A 16,904-nucleotide genomic window follows, 5' to 3' on the forward strand; every position below is an offset into this window, starting at 1 on the left:
TTTTCTGTAAATATTAAAAATAAAAATCTTTCTCAAAGATAAATTTCTTTTCACTTCTAAACAAAATCCTTTCAGGTCATGTTAAATGATAGTTACATTTTTATATTATCATAGTTTTATAGAAAAATAAACACCTTTCTTTTTAATAAGCTCTTTAATTAGAATATATAACATAAAATGCACAAATCAAGGTATATAGCCCACTTAGTTATCATAGTTCAGCCTGAGAAATAGAATATTATTTGCATCCTAGAAGCTTCCCTCCTGCCCCTGCTCAATTACTTTTTTTCCTCTCTAGAAGTAATCATTTTTCTGACTTAAGTAGTTTTAATAGTAAATGGGAAAAATTACAGTCGTGACTTTTTTATTTTTGTCAAAGCATTGACTCTTACTCTCAATTATAAATGTATGGGGGATGAGAAAATGGTAAAACTGATAGTATACTGTAACTTAAAAATATTAGAAACATCAAGAAAGTTTCTTAGCAAAAATCAAAAATTAAATACATTGATAGTACTTGCCTTTTTCTCATCATATGTAACTTAAGGTGTAGAACAAGCATTTCTTTTATACCTTGGCGAATTGTTATATGGCATTCCAAGTTTGGATCTATTTCCAATATTTTATCCTTTGCATTTTTGTTGTCATGTGATAGCTCTGAGTTCCTTTCATGTGAGCGGTTTTGCCAGTGTTACTTCCTCTGTTATGTCTTCATCCTTTTTGTCACCATCACTTTTGTCACTTTATGTCAAAAAGTTAGCCTTCATTAAGCCCTTTAACTGTACATCTGGAGTCCCTTGAAGGACAACATCATAGATGTTCCACATGAGCTATGTCTTCTGTATCTTCATTTGTGCTTGATTTGAATCGATGTACTAGCATTATCATATTTTGTTTCTTGTCTGTGCTTTCATCTTTGTTGGTCAGTTTCTTTTTTTCTTTTTTTAGCAGTGCTGGGGATTGAACCCACTGGCCTCATATGTGCTAGACAGGTGTTCTAACACTGAGCTATATATATATCCTCAGCTCATTTAACTTTTTTGGGAGGAGTACCGGGGATTGAATTCATGGGCACTCACCCATTGAGCCACATCCCCAGCCCTAGTTTGTATTTTATTTAGAGACAGGGTCTCACTGAGTTGCTTAGTGCTTTACTGTTGATGAAGCTGGCTTTGAACTCAAGACCCTCCTGCCTCAGCTTCTGGAGTTATTGGGATTACAGGTGTCGCCACCTCACCTGGCCCAGTTTGCTTTTGATTATCCATTTTTGTAAAATGTCACATGAATTTATTATTGGAAGACAAGACAATAAAACACATTCCTGTTGTTTGTGTGAACTGAATAACAGATATAAACGATGAATCATCAGCGGACTTTGCATTATGTGATGTGATTGGCTATTGGTCATGATGTGCATTCGTTACTCATGTGATTTGTGGTCTAGAACTAGTAACAAAGTTTGTACTTTATGCAGTAACTGTGGTAAGTGATATTTGTACCATGTTATTGGGGGACTGGTATTATTAAATTGCAGTGTGCTGGTTAGTTTGTTCCTATAACAAGATAAGTGAGACAATCAACTTACAAAGAGGAAAGGTTTATTTGGCTCAGATTTTTGAAGGTTTCAGTTCATGATCAATTGCCCTTGTTGCTCTTGGGCCTATGGCAGTGTGTCATGGAAAAGGCAAAGCACTTACCTTATGACTGTGACTCCAAAGAGAGAGGAGGAGACCACCTTCACACAATCTCCTTTGGGGGCATGCCCCCATTGACATAAAACCTTCTCTAGACCCTACCTTTCAAAGATTTCCACCACCTTTCACTAGTGCCAAGCAGAGGTTCAAGTAGTTAACATGTGGTCCTTTGGGGGTATTTATTTCAAATAGTATGTGGTACTGAAATCTGTATGAATCAGAACTTTGTAAAGTGAGGGCTCCTTGTAAATGGAATTGTACATGATATATCCTTTGTATATGACTTAAGTTCACCATTGTGATATCCCTTGAGATTGTGTGTAGCAGTAGTTCCTTCATTGTCATCATTATAGTCATTATTATATTTGTTATATATTATAAGAATATAATGATATATTATTCATTATCATAGGGAATGTGTAGTTCCATTGTATGAAAATTTAAAAAAAAATGATTTTTAAAATGTTTTGGCAGTGTATTTTGTGCACATGTCTATATACACACACACATAAACACACATTTCTGTGTATAGGTCTGGGAGTGGATTTAATTATTCTTTATTTGTAGATTTAACTTCAGTAGATAATGGCAAGCTGTTTATCAGAGCATTTATATTCCCATCAGCAAGATACATGAATTCCAGTTGTTTCACATTTGATATTGCCAGTGTTTTTTTAACTTCTGTATTTAAAATTTTGAACTAATGAATTAATATGTCAAGTGTTTGTTATGTGTGGTAGGCATTTTCACTCTTTAACCAACATTCCTGTTTTACAGATGAGGAAAAAGGTGCAGAGAGGTTAATTAACTGTCAAACCTCTTTCATAGTAAACAGATAGTGGAATCAGGATTTGAACCCTGGTACGTTCTTGCTCTAGACCCTATGCTTTTAACTACTTTTAGATCATACATAAACTAAAGTGATAGAGGTAGAATAGAAAAATACATTATTTGAAAATGAATGCACAAATTGTTCAGGATTGAAGAAATTGCATTTTTTATGATAGATATGTTAAAAAGAAACGTTAGAATTGATAAGTGGTTCAAAGAAAGCTCTAGAATGTTGGAAAATATATCGGGATTTCTGAACTTTGGCAAATTTGGCATGTGCATCTTTATTGTGGGATGCTGTCCTAGTTGTAGGATGTTAAGCAGCGTTGCTGAATCCCGTGTACTACATATAGTAGTTACATATAAGTAGCAAAATTGAAAAATTTCTTCAGCTATTTCATGGGGGTATAATCAGTATAGTTCAAAAACGAATAATATATTATTTGAAGGCGCTTCCTTAATCCTCCAACTCCTACCCCATGCCCTTAGGATCCTTCCCCCCTAATTCTTGAATTGATTTTTGAGCATTTTTAGTTTTCATAATTTGGGAAAACTGGAATTTTGGATTTTAGAATATCAGAATTTCAGAGTGGTAATGATAAGTTTATTGGTCCCCAGGAGTGCAGTTAAACATCAGTGAGCTGCTTTGAAAGGTTGTTTTTCCTCTCTAAGGTATATACTACATAGCTGCTTAATTACTAATATTAGCCATCTAAATTTCTTATTGGGTTGCAAGGTTATTGTTGGGGGAGAGGTAGAAAGAGGGCGGTGGCATTGTGCAGTGAAATATCAATTATCTTTTTAAAATTTAAAACCTAAAATAAGAAACTTGAGAATACTGATATGCCAGGAAAAATACTTAGTTATATAATTGTTTATAATAATCAATAGTGATTTATCTATTATTTGTGAAGTGCTTGGTCTGTCACTTGAATAGGAACTGTAAATGAAAGAAAAAATTGAGAAAAGAGGAAAATTCCTATTGAGTTGGCTAGGAATGACTTTACTAATAAAAGTATTATGGATTTTCTGATGAATTGTAAGTTTTAAAAATTCATTATGCTGTCTCATCAGTTATTGTGCCAAAGAATTAGAAATAAATCTAGGAAAGGGTTTTGTTTAGTTGTAAGGTTAAGATATAGTTTGCCCTTACTATGCTATCTTAACTTAAAAAAAAAAAAAAAGTCTGAGTTTGCATTTTTAATGGGAATAGGTAGGAATTTTATTGGGACTAGGTAGGAGTGGGGAAGCAACCCAGACCTTTCTCCATATTCTCTGAAAATACAAAGCTGTGGGGTAACTGCTCTAGTAGATTGAGCTTGGAAATCTGGATGTATGCAGTTGTTTAGATCAGGGGTTGTCAAATTACACCCTTGGCCAAATCTGACCAAGTCTTTGTTTCTGTAAATAAGATTGCATTGGAACATAGTTTTGGAGAGCAGTGATGTGAACCCTGGTCTCTGATTGCCTTATGACTGCGTTTGCCCTGGGAATTGAAAACACAGAAGTGCAGGTCCTGATGTCCCAGTTGTTATGGTAACGCCAGCCAGGGGTGGCTTTGTGTGAAGGCATGGCTCTAACAGTGGAGGCCTTGAGTTCAGCACCTTCTCCAGGGATAGAGGATTTTGGGCAAAACAAGATGACCTCAATGTCTTGCAAGTTTCGCTGCCTGCTTTACTAAAACTCTCACAAATAATCTTTTGATGATAAGACCTATATAATAAATGTGCTGAGCTAGCTCTGGTGTCATAGCCATACCCATGTGTTTACATATTGTCTGTGACTGCTATTGTTGAGATGTGATGGAGACCATACAGCTACAAAGTCTAAAATATTTCTGTTTGAGCCAGGTATCGTGGTGCGTGCCTGTAATCCTAGCTACCTGGAAGATGGCTAGGATGCAGGAGGATTCAAAGTTTGAGACCAGCCTGGGCAACTTAGGGAGGCCCTATCTCAAAATAAACAATTTAAAAAAAGGTCTGAGGATGCAACCCAGTGGTAGAGCACTTGCCTAGCATGTACTAGACTTGGGATTCATTATTGCAAAACAAAACAAAAGTCCTTTTTGGCTCTCGACAATATTTTCTGACCTTTAGTCTTGTTAGCTGCCTTTCTGCCTACTTTTAAACTTTATACACACACACACACACACACACACACAATACACATACATACATGCATACATACACATATATGTGTATACATATATATATATATAAATGTATATATATATAAAATGTATGTATATTTAGTTGTAAATGGATCTTTTATTTATATGTGGTGCTGAGTATCGAACCCAGGGCCTCATATATGCCAGGCCTGTGCTCTACCACTGAGCCACAATACCAGTACCTTCTGCCTACTTTTGACTTTACATATGCTTCATCTGTATAAAGACCTCTTTTTCTTTTCCTTTTTTTGTGGTACTGGGGATTGAATATCCAGGGCCTTGTGCTTGCAAGGCAGGCACTCTACCAACTGAGCTATATCCCCAGCCCATGTATAAAGAACTCTTTAGCTCAAGGTTTTGATACTGAATTTTTAGTTCATCTTCTCACTAGCTCATTTTCCCCAGAAGTCAAGCTGAAGTCTTTTTCTAGAGGCTTTATTATTAAACTTGTACAGATATGCAAGACTTAATAGTTTTGCTTATCTGAATGACATACAGGTATCAGTGAGTTGTTTGGCATCCTAGCTATTTCTTGCTGCAGACCTTTTATTGGTTTAATGAAAATCATACAGGGGTAATGTCAATAGAAATAGCTGACATCTCTATTCAGTGCTGTGTCAGGCTCTGTTCTAAATGGTATTCCTCTATTATTTAGTTTACTCCTCGCCACTATTCTGTGAAGAAAGTATTATTATTGTCCTCACTTTATAGGCAGGTGGAGTTTACTCAAGGTCATAAAGTTCTTAAGGGATGGATATAATTTAAAGATAGGCAGACTGACTGATGGTACTACTTCAACTATTTTAAAGATAGTTCTTCAAATTTATTTAGATGAGTTAAAAGCAATATGAAATTTAAATTGGCACTATATATATTTTAAAAATATTTTTTAGATGTTGGGTAGATCTTTATTTTATTCATTTATTTATATGTGGTGATGAGAATCAAAGCAGGCCTCACATATGCCAGGCAAATGCCCTACCACTGAACCACAACCTCAGCCCTGGCACTGTGTTAACCATATAGTTGTTAATAATAGTTACTTGGGAAGGATCTTTTAGTGCTTATTAGGAGACTTGTTCACAGAGGGCCTTAACATATCCTAACCCCATTTTTCTTCCTCTACTGGGTGATGCTTTTGTTAAATCTTTATACAATACTAGTATTGCACTTGAAATTTTGGTTCTGTTTAAGTCTATAAACTCCAAGAAGCACTTTTACTTATCACTATGTTCTCCCCAACATTTAATATCTTCACTAAGCTGTTAGTGATGATTGTGAACATAGATCAAATCTGGTTTCATGTCTGTTCTTATCCCTTTCCATCTTCCCTCTTAATCTGCTTTAGCTACACTGGTCTTAACCAACACATCATATTTTGTCTTTATAGTTTTTGTTCCTTCTACCTGAAATGTTTTTTTATGACCTTTGTTGGGTTTTGTCTTCTCTTTGGCTATCTCTCACTTTCTCATTGAAATCTTCCTTGATTATCTTATCTAAAATAGCCTCCTCAGTCTATTGTTCCTTATAGTACTTGTCACCCTGAAATATTTTTATGTTCAAACTTCAGAATAGCAAGGACTTGGTCTTTTAGTATCTTTTAAAACTCTTATTCACAGTACTCAAAATAGAATGGGTTCATTTTCCATCATTCTTTCCATCCCTTTTCTATAACTGGAACCTAATGTTCCAGGAGTGAAACCACTTTTTTCCAACTCAACTCTTCCTCTTTTCTTTGATTCCTTAGATGCATTCTAGGAAACTCCAAGCCACTATTCCAGTGTTATCTTTGAAGTTCTCTATTTGTATCACCATGTCCTCATCTTTGTACTGTGTTAAATTTTCAACATCTCGTGCCTTCTTCATTGATAATTGTAATTCCTGGTTCACAGTTATCTCTACCCATCCACCCCTGTCCTTATTTGATAATGCATTTAGCAACAGCTTTTTCTTGCATATTTTAATTCTGGCTAGCTACCCACAGGCATGGCCAGGACCTAGCATCAACATTGGGAGTAGTCTTGCCTCTCTCATGAGCTTTGAATTTCCACTTTATGACTTATGGACAGTTCATTTATATATAGCTCTTACACATTAGCAAAGTTCTCTACCTCACTCCTTCTCAAAGTATTGTCTGCATAAGAATCTCAAGGAAAGTGTTAAAGCCCAGAACTTAGAATCCAGAATCTTGGGTCACATCCTCAGAGATTTCTGCTTCATTTGGTGAGAGTTGATACTCTTGATTTTGAATTTCTATTACATTCCCAGGAATGCTCACACAGGTCTAAGGTCTTAACATTTTTAGGAACATTTCTAATGAATGCTTTGCCCCAAAGGAGCTATTTCACAATTTTGCCTCGGGCTTCTATTCACATTTTTTCTTTACTTTCAGGTGGCAGTTTTTATAATTCTTTTGCTGATATAAAGACCTCCTTTCTAATGAGAGCTGTTATGTTTTCTCTTCTCTCACATTTTGTAAGAGGATGGTCCTTTAAGACTATCCTCCTCCTCTTTGTTTTTTTCCATTTTCTCTTGATTTTTGGTTTATCAATTAACACGGTTATGTCTTGGATTAACAATTTCTCCTTTTATTGTAAATTAGCTTTTCCCCTTGACCTCCAGATATGATCAAATAATAAACCCCTTTAATCAAAATGTTTGATCTCAGTTTCCTGTCTTCCTTCTGCCAGTCCTTTTTAGGAAGAAAAGAAGTAGGTTAATTCCTTTCTTTTCTTTTTTTTTATTGTAAACAAATGGGGTACAACTTGTTTCTCTGTTTGAAGTAGAGGCATACCATTTGTGTAATCATACATTTACATAGGATAATGATGTTTGATTCATTCTGTTATTTTTTCCTTTCCCTCCACCCCTCCCACCCCCTTTTCCCTCTATACAGTCCCTCCTACTTCCCTTCTTGCCTCCCTCCCACCCCCCATTATGTATCATCATTTGCTTATCAGCGAGATCATTCGTAGATAAATGTATTTTAATTTCTTAAAATCTGTTTTGAATTCCAAAGTTTTATTGGGCTCCTGAACTGACAGGTCACATGACTCCTACATCTTTAATGCGTATAGGCCTCTTTCAGTCTCAGCAGTCTATCCTTTCCCTTTTAAAAGTTTTCTACTTTTGCTTTTTAGTCTTTGCTTTTTAAGGTCCTACTCTTCTCACTACTTCTGTTCTTAGGCATATAATACCCTTTAACCTCTTTCTTCTTTTTCTTGGAACTTGAAATGCTTTTCCCTTTATCTAATCTGTTGTCCAGTGTGAGAGTCTCTAGCCACACGTGCCTGTGTTTCACTTGAGATATGACCAGCTCAAACTGAGATACTCTGTAAGTATAATTTTTAAGATTTAGAATGAGAAAAATAATGTAAAGTATCTCACTACATTTTAAAATATTGATTGCATTTTGGACTGGGATTCAATCCTCGGCACCACATTGAAAATAAATATTTAAAATTTTTAAAAATATGGATTGCATGTTGATAATACTGTAGACATGCTTAGTTTGGGTTAAAAATTGCTAAACTTAATTTCACCTATTTCCTTAAATGTGGCTACAATATGTATAACAGGAACATATTTCTATTAGTCAATATTGATCTAATTCTTATCTTTCCTTAAAAACTCAGATTAGTTGTTTTTTAATCTAATAATGTATATTTTCCTTCTGAATTATAGCACCAGCCTTTCTGAACACTTCCTTCCTCTCACAAAACTCATTTAGATACTAAACTTCCTCAAAGCCAGGATGATCCTCCATAGGGCCTATTGTATAGTGGGCACGTATTATATGTGTCTATTTCTGAAAAAACAAGTTGGCCAGTATCACCACTTTATCAAAGAAGATACTCAGGATAATTGCCTGTTGTAATGTTTTTGCTTAAATCGATGGGAGAGTTTGATATGAAGGGGAGGAGAGACATTACTTTGTGCTATTAAAATCTGGCATGTACTTCCTACAAGTCCATCCACCCACTCAGACCACTATGATAGTTCTGAACTGTGCTTTGATTTTACTGCCATCTGGTGTTGGGATTAGGCAACTGTAGTTCAGTATTCATCTTTTCGGTGGAAGAAGATAGGCAGTCTTTCCTAGTATGGATCTGCTCTCCTCCATCTTCTAAGTAAGTTAGCAGTAAGAGTTCATTTAGGGGCTGGGGTTATAGCTCAGAGGTAGAGCCATTTGCCTAATACGTGTGAGGTACTGGGTTCGATTCTCAGACCTGTAAATAAATAAATAAATAAATAAATAAATAAATAAATAAATAAAAGGTCCAACAACAACTAACAATATTTTTTAAAAAAGCTCATTTAATTTCAATGTAGAAAATCTTTATTCTCCTGGTTGGAATGCTGTTTCCTTGACTTCACAGATAGTGTACTCTTTATCTTTGTGTGTGTATGTATGTGTATTTTTCTGGCTGGTCTCTCATTTGACAGCCCATTTCTCTGTATTAGTTTTTTAACCATACATTCTTGGCACTCTGCTCTTTTTATTCCTTGTTTTCATCTGTACCCAAGGGTTTCCTGGCTTATTTACAGGCAAATTTACATTGAGAACCAAACATATTTTCTGAACTTGAAGTCATTGTCCCTAGTTGCTTGCCTGGATGTTATATGAGCACATAAATTTGATATACTCCTATCTCAATTTGATTCTCACCCCGTTTTTATTTCTCAGATCAGTTTTTCTCATTTTATTAATCTGCTAGAATTCTGGAAATCAGATTGGCATCCTCCATCTTTCACACTTGTTGCTCACATGTTAAGTCTAAAAGATGTGTTCTTGCTGGTGTAAAATTTGTGACCCCATTATTCCATCCAAGCTACTATTGTTTATTCCCTGGACTAAACAGACTCCTAATTGGTTTCCCTACGTCTGTTCTTGATTGCATTCACCGGGTTCTATACATACTTAATGTCATCTCCTAGCCCAAGAGTTCTGTGATTCAGGGACTATGTGTATTTGGCTTCTCTTTAAGTTCGTAGCAACAGCTATAGTTCCAAAAAATCTGTACGTTTCTTTATCAGTTCACATGGTTGTGTCTGGGATTATCAATTTCCCCTTTTATTGTAAATTAGTTTTTTCCTTTGATCTCCAGATATGATCAGATAATAAATTCTTTCAGTCAAAATAAGGTTGATCCCAGTTCCCTCCATCTTCCTTCTGCCAATCATTTTGAAAGAAAAATAATGGATTAACTCCTTCAGTAGATAGATGTTTTAGTGACTAGACTATATTAGAATTCTTTAGTGGGCTGGGGTTATAGCTCTGTGGTAGAGGGCATGCCTAGCATCTGTGAGGCACTGAGTTTGATCCTCTGCGTCATGTAAAAATAAAGGTATTATGTCCACCTACAACTAAAAAATATTTAAAATTTTTTTAAAAAATTTTAGTGCTTTATTTCAGTATTAGGATTCTGTACCAGTTCATTTATCATTAATGAATTTTTAGCTGTTTTCTATTTTTTTACCAAAGAAACAATTTTGTCTATAAAGGCAATATATTTTGTATGTTAATTAGCTAGTGTTCAGGTAACCTTAGGACAACAACCTACTTATGAATGACCATTAATAAATATACCGAAATTATTTTCTGAGCATTTGAAATTCAGTGTGATGGGCTTGGGAGGTAGCTCAGTGGGTAGAGTGCTTGCGTGGTATGTACAAGGCTCTTGGTTCAGTTCCCAGGACTGTGCCCCTTGCAAAAATAAAATCCATGCCATTGGTTTGTCTCTTAGCATTCTTCTGTCTAAAATTTAATAGTCTTTAATTTTAATATGAAAGTATGTTTGTTAAATCATCAATTAAAACCTGTTTGAGTGTTCTTTTAATAGAAGATCATGTCTTGATGGGTTTGCTTAATAATTTTGATTAGCTTCAACTTTTTTTAAGTATATTTTTAAGATATTGATAGACCTTTTATTTATTTATTTATATGTGGTGCTGAGACTTGAACTTGGTGCCTCACACATGCTAGGCAAGTGTTCTACCACTGAGCTACAACCCTAGCCTCTGGCTTCATTTTAAAGATGCTTTTTGCTTATAAATTTTTCTTAGTGGGGCTTGCTTACTGATTTAATGATATTGCTAAATAAAAAATTGAACATACGAAAGTAAAGGGGATTTATAAAAAGTAGATATTTAAAGATGGACAACAATCTGTATTCTAAGGACAAACTTGGCATTTAACAGGTTCATACCAGGACTTCTCAACCTTGGCATCATTAACATTTTGGACTAGATAGGTTTTTGGTGTGTGTGTTGGCTGATATCCTGAGCATTGTAGTATTTTGATAACATTGTTGGCCCCTAACAGCATCCTCACATCCCATCCCTTATGACAACCAAAAGCCTTCCAGACATTGACAAATTGTATCTGTGTGGGGTCAGGGGGCAGTGACATACACAAATTGTCTCTATGTCTGTTTTCCCCCACTCTCCCCTCTCTCTTTGATAATGGATATTTAATCCAGGGCACTTTACCACTGAGCTACAGCCCCAGACCTTTTTGTTTATTTTGAGATAGGATTTCACTAAGTTGCTTAGGGTCTTGCTAAGTTGCAATGATTGGCCTTGAATTTGGAATCCTCTTGTCTTAACCTCCTGAGCTGCTGGGATTACAGGTATGCACCACTGCGCCTGAGCCTCTGTACCTCTTCTCTGAAATGGTTGAGACCAAAAGTATTCAGATTTCAAAAGATTTCAAAATTTGGAGCTTTTCAGATTAGGGATGCTCATACTCAACGTGAGCATCACCAGTACTTAGAAGGGAATAACATATCATGAGAATGTTTCATTAGGAATATCTTTGGTATTGCTAGGTGCCTTTGCAAGTCTAGTAACTGTCTGGTTATTGTTAAAGGCAATAAAAATAGTCTATATAACTGTTTTTCACATTTTAGAATAAAGTAACTTCTTTACTTGACCTTTTGGATCTACTCAAACTGAAAAAGTGGTGCATTCTAAATCATATTTTACTGATAGTTTCATTTTGTTAACCAATTTCAGCAGTTAGGTTTTGATAGAACAGGGAACCAAGATTATAACATAAAGAATAGCTTGTAATTAAAGCTTTTGCCATTTGTATGGAATAGACGGTATAATTACCTTTTCTTATTTTTTCTTCAAAGGGACATGAGAGATGGCTTTAGAAGAAAAACTTTCTACTCTTCCCATTATTCGAGAGACCGTTCTCCTCATAAAAGGGATGCTTTTTTCAGAGAATCACCTGTAGGTCGAAAGGACTCTCCACACAGCAGATCTGGTTCCAGTGTCAGTAGTAGAAGCTATTCTCCAGAACGAAGCAAAACATATTCTTTCCATCAGTCTCAACACAGAAGTATGTATTTATAAGCTCTTTGTCCTTTCACAGCTTCCACTCAGGGAGTGTACTAAGACAAATTGCCTCATAGGTATTATAACTTTATTTTGAAAATTTTTAAATTTATAGGGAACTTTAAAGAATAGTATAATGAATACCATACACATAGGTTTTTCCAACTCTTTGAAGGTGAAGTCTGAATGACCTTTCACCTTCAGATTATGTCAGGATGTAAAGGAGAACTTTCTGTTCATGTCTGAAAGTCAGACACTCATATTTTCTGGTCATTTTTGTGTCAATCCAACCTTTTTAATGTATTATTAGATGATATATTTATATAACTGCTAGTTTCTCTTACATTAAAAGTATTAGTGGTCTTCCCTAAACATAATATTGCTTTATTGAATTGAAAACTAAAATCTACTGTAAGTTCATTCTTTTCAAACCTCTAGTTTTACTTTTTTTAAGGGGAGTGCCTGGTCATACCTGGCATGCTAATGAGTTGCTTAGTATGTATTGGAATAAGTAAATGAAGTAACCACTTTTTTAGATAAAGCATTCTTACATTATCTTTCTAGACTACAGCCTGTAGTGGAACTCATTCATCAGAAAAGATTCCCTCATGCCTCCTGCATGCAGTGCACTTTGATAGATACAAAGATGTCCTGTCACTAAGATACTAGACTGTGTTGGTGTATTGGTGTATTTTCCACCAGCTAATAATAATTTTATCAATATGTTAACATATATAAAGTATAACTCAGATACACGAAATGTTATGTCTTAAATAAGTTAAAATGACATAGACATGTCCAGGTGAGAGAGATTCTCACTCTGGAGATGAAAGAATATGTTGAGGAGGAAATGACATTTGGGCTTAACCTTATTTCAGATTTCTATAAATGCAGAAGTGTATTTAAGTGGAGGAAATTGTAAGCCAAGATACAAAATCAGAAAAGTTCAGGATATTTCTTTTACTTCCCTTTAATTTTCTTCCTATTTAGTGTCTTTTTCAAATAATAAGAGTTTTAATTCAGTAGCCTCTGCCTCCTGCATGATGAGAGTGATGGAAAACCACTTGTCATCATCACGTTATCTTCTCATGTAACTGTTGCTGGATCTGTGTTTAGCAAACATTATCAGTTATCTCTTAATTTGCAGAGCTAGGCAGAGTGAGGTTTTCCAAAAAACATGTTTTTGGTTACAGGTGTATGAATGATGATATAAGAATTAAGAATATAATTTGAAAGCCCTCAAACCAAAAAAAAAAAAAAAACTAAAACCAAAAAACAAACATAGCAACTTCTGTTCCTGATTGCTTAATATAATATGCTTGAGACCCTTCTGGGAAACTGGAAGTTGTACTGTGGAATGTAATATTAATGAGCATTTTCTTCCTCCCACTCATATATTAAAAGCCCCAAACAAAAACAAAAAGCCTTCAAGATAAACTGCCTCTAAACTTTAGTGAGTGCTTTCCTGCACAAACATATGGTAAATTAGCCAGATGCCCTTTTTTGGGGTGGGTGAGGCAGGGTAGATCCTGGGGATTGAACTCAAGGGCATTTAAACACTGAGCCACATCCCCAGCCCTATTTTATTTAGAGACAGGGTCTCACTGAGTTATTTAGCGCCTCTATGTTGCTGAGGTCGGCTTTGAACTCCCCATCTTCTTGCCTTAGCCTCCTAAGCTGCTGGGATTACAGGTGTGCGCCACCACACCTGGCAGCCAGATGCCCTTTAAGTATTTCTTTTCTGAATATGTGTGACTTAAATCAAGATCAATTAATTTGTTTTAGAGGGAGAAAATATGGAAACTGATAATAAAGCCTTTTTAACAAAACATAAATAAAATATTAAAATGAAAACTTGAGATTCTTACTCAATAGCTTATAGTGAAGCTATTAAAAGTAGAATTGGTGAATTACCCTTGTATTTTTGTCCTTTAAAACAAATTTCTGGGGGAGTATTTTTTCTCTCTTTATGCACTTGGCTGCTTTGTGATCCAAACTCTAAAGTCTTGAGATGAAATATACATGAGTCATAATGTGATGCTTGCTCCTGGTCCTGGGATCTCCAGTACACTGTTCCCATCATTTGAGCTTTAATATCTTTAATATATGGAGTGGTGGGAAGATACCAAAGTTGGGGGTCCCAAAATATGGGGCAAATTGAAATACAGAGCATATGACTTTGCTAATTCCTTATTTTCATTGATCTTTTAACTTTGAAAGTTAATTTCTTTAATGAAGGTAAGGGTTTGTTCTGGGAGAACTCCTACAAGTTACTTTGGTTCCTTAACTACTTAGGCTATACTAAGAAAGTGTTTTCTATATTCCTTTCGTATTTTCTGAATACTTACATAAGATCATCTTACTAAAAAGCCAAGAAGTCTTAAACTGGAGAAGTCTTGGTTTGAACAATAAATGGAAAAGTAAATTATTACACTCATTTGTGATATTAGTTTTTGCTTTATTCGAATGTCACAGATAATAATAGTAATGATAATAAATTAATGGTGCCTTAATTTCCTTAAAGAAATACCAAGGAATAGGATCCTTTAGTTATCACCAGCTTAAGCCAGATTATTTCACAGTGTGTTGAAATTTAGTTTATAATGTAGTTGAAATTTTGGTAAAGATTTTAAATGTTTTTTATAGACAATGGATTAAAATAACCATGTGGTTTTTTTTTTTTTTATTCCTTATGCCCTCTTTCTTTTAATTCTTTAATTTAAAAAGTTTTGCTTTTTTTTTTTTATTGTAAACAAATGGGATACGTGTTGTTTCTCTGTACATGGCATAAAGGCAAAATTTTTGCTTTTTGTTCACAACTTTTCAGTAATTTTGCCTGCTTTAATAATAACTAGTAGTTTGACTATACTGTTAAAGGACTAAATCTTCATAATTCTTACATGCATTCTGATATCTCATTTATGTTCTTAATTATAAGCCACAGAATGATTTAACTACTTTTTCCAACTCAGGTGCCTATTTCTCATTTTGTGTTTATATTCACATACAGTTAAGTATCTTCTACTTACCTTTTTCAGTAAATCCTATGGAACTTTGTATTGCTTCAGACTAATTATCCTTCTAAATCAAACTTGTTTTCTTCCCATACTTCACTAATAAGAACTTTCTGACTCTCATGTTAATTAGGCTGACCTGGACATAACTTTGAAAGTAATAGTTTTGGTCCTTTTTGTTCATATTTAGATGCTGACAGTGGAGACTGTCTTTTAAGCTCATTTTCTTTCATCATTTACCTTTTATTTAGGATAGTAGCATTAAAAATGACATGAGAAACCATTAAATTCAGTCTCATACTCATTCTTTGTTAAAGTCTTGTAATAAGTTTATAATATCTCAATTTGGTCTTTCTACCTTTGTATGTAGCTCATTGTTTATAAAATAATCTTTTCCTCTAACATCTACTTAATACTAGTTATTTTTCTTAAGCCACATATATAAATAAACATATTTCTTTTTTTTTTCTTGTAACCTTTTACATACTGGAGGAGTACTCTCATATCCTTTCATTCCCCAGAGTTAAATATATATGGTTCCTTTTGTTGTTCCTTACTTTTATTCAGTATGATTTCTAAATCTTTTCTTTCCTAATTTTCCTTCCGTTCCTTTTAAGTTGTGACACCAGAAGTAAACTTTTATTTTGCCAGCTACATTTATTACTGGCTCTTAATGAGATCGAAGGCAACTAAAACCAAAGCCATTTTCACATATAATACTATTAAACAAAATGCCCTTCAGGCTGTACATCTTTTCAGGTGTAATTGTTTATGTATAGTTAATATATTTAAAAATGTATATATAGGAATGCCAGGTTTCATCTAATTAGTTTTAGCTTGTTATTCTCTCCACAGAGATTAAGTCTCCTTTAGTGATTCTATTTATAGTAGCACCTATGAAGAACTGTTTGCTTTATTGGCAAATAAAGTATGCCTGATGCATTTTGTATTAATCATTAATAATTTTGGCAAGTAGCATAAACCCAAATATAGATACCTTTAGAGTTCTGTTAACCTCAAGCTTTGATCAGCGTTGTTTGTTGTTACTCATCTTGCAGTTGTGATCCTTCAACTTTACTATTACCTGTCTTTATTTCAACTTGGGGATCTCATTGGAAGACCTTGTTAGGTGCTTTCTTGGCAATTCTAAGTTGCAAAGTGTTTCCTCTATCAAACAGTGACATAAAGATTGCCTTGCTTTGTTTTTATAAATCCATTGTGGCTTGCAGGAACTTACAAACTACCTCTTTGTTAGTTTATTCTATATATTTGCTAAATTTGCCAGTGATGCTTATTTATTAATGAGACTGTGTAGCATTTTGCTTGATCTTAAAAAATATCATTGCTATGGAAGATTTGTAGACATCTTGTTGTTGTCCTGTCTCTGTGTTTCTCAAGCCTAACTTCCTCTTATTTTCTGGATTTTGGCAAGTATTTCAAAGAAAGACATTCATCTCTGATTAATTCTTTTAAAAATACTTGTTCTTGAACCAAAAGCGTTCAAGAATTAACACTATTTTGATACCACTATTTTGGAAGAGTCCATTGTTGAACTTCATTATAGTGGGAAAAGATGCATGTCTTAAGAACTGTTGGTTATGAATAAATTTTTTTTGTGTGTGGTGCTAAGAATTGAACCCAGGGGTACTCAACAAGTGAGCTACACCAACAGTCCTTTTTATTTTGTATTTTGAGATCTTGCTAAGTTGCCCAGGCTGTCATTCGCTGTGCTCCTGCATCACTGGAATTATAGGTGTGCACCACTGCACCCACATAAAACTTTTTTTTTTTTTTTAAATAAAATTTTAGAGTTTAACTTTGCATTTAGAGAGAAGACTTTTCTGTGCAGGT

The 16,904-nt window shown here is 34.6% G+C and overlaps 1 protein-coding gene across 8 annotated transcripts in view; it reads left to right on the forward strand.

Moving 5' to 3' along the window:
- Nucleotides 1-16,904, forward strand: part of Pphln1 (periphilin 1) — a 119,903-nt gene that overhangs the window by 49,347 nt on the left and 53,652 nt on the right. For all 8 annotated transcript variants that reach the window (XM_047548930.1, XM_047548935.1, XM_047548931.1 and 5 more), the window contains one exon: nt 11,835-12,043. In XM_047548930.1, the coding sequence (XP_047404886.1) occupies nt 11,835-12,043 (209 nt within the window). The remainder of the gene's footprint in view (nt 1-11,834; nt 12,044-16,904) is intronic.

Source organism: Sciurus carolinensis, chromosome 4 (assembly GCF_902686445.1).
Source record: "Sciurus carolinensis chromosome 4, mSciCar1.2, whole genome shotgun sequence".
NCBI lineage: Eukaryota > Metazoa > Chordata > Mammalia > Rodentia > Sciuridae > Sciurus > Sciurus carolinensis.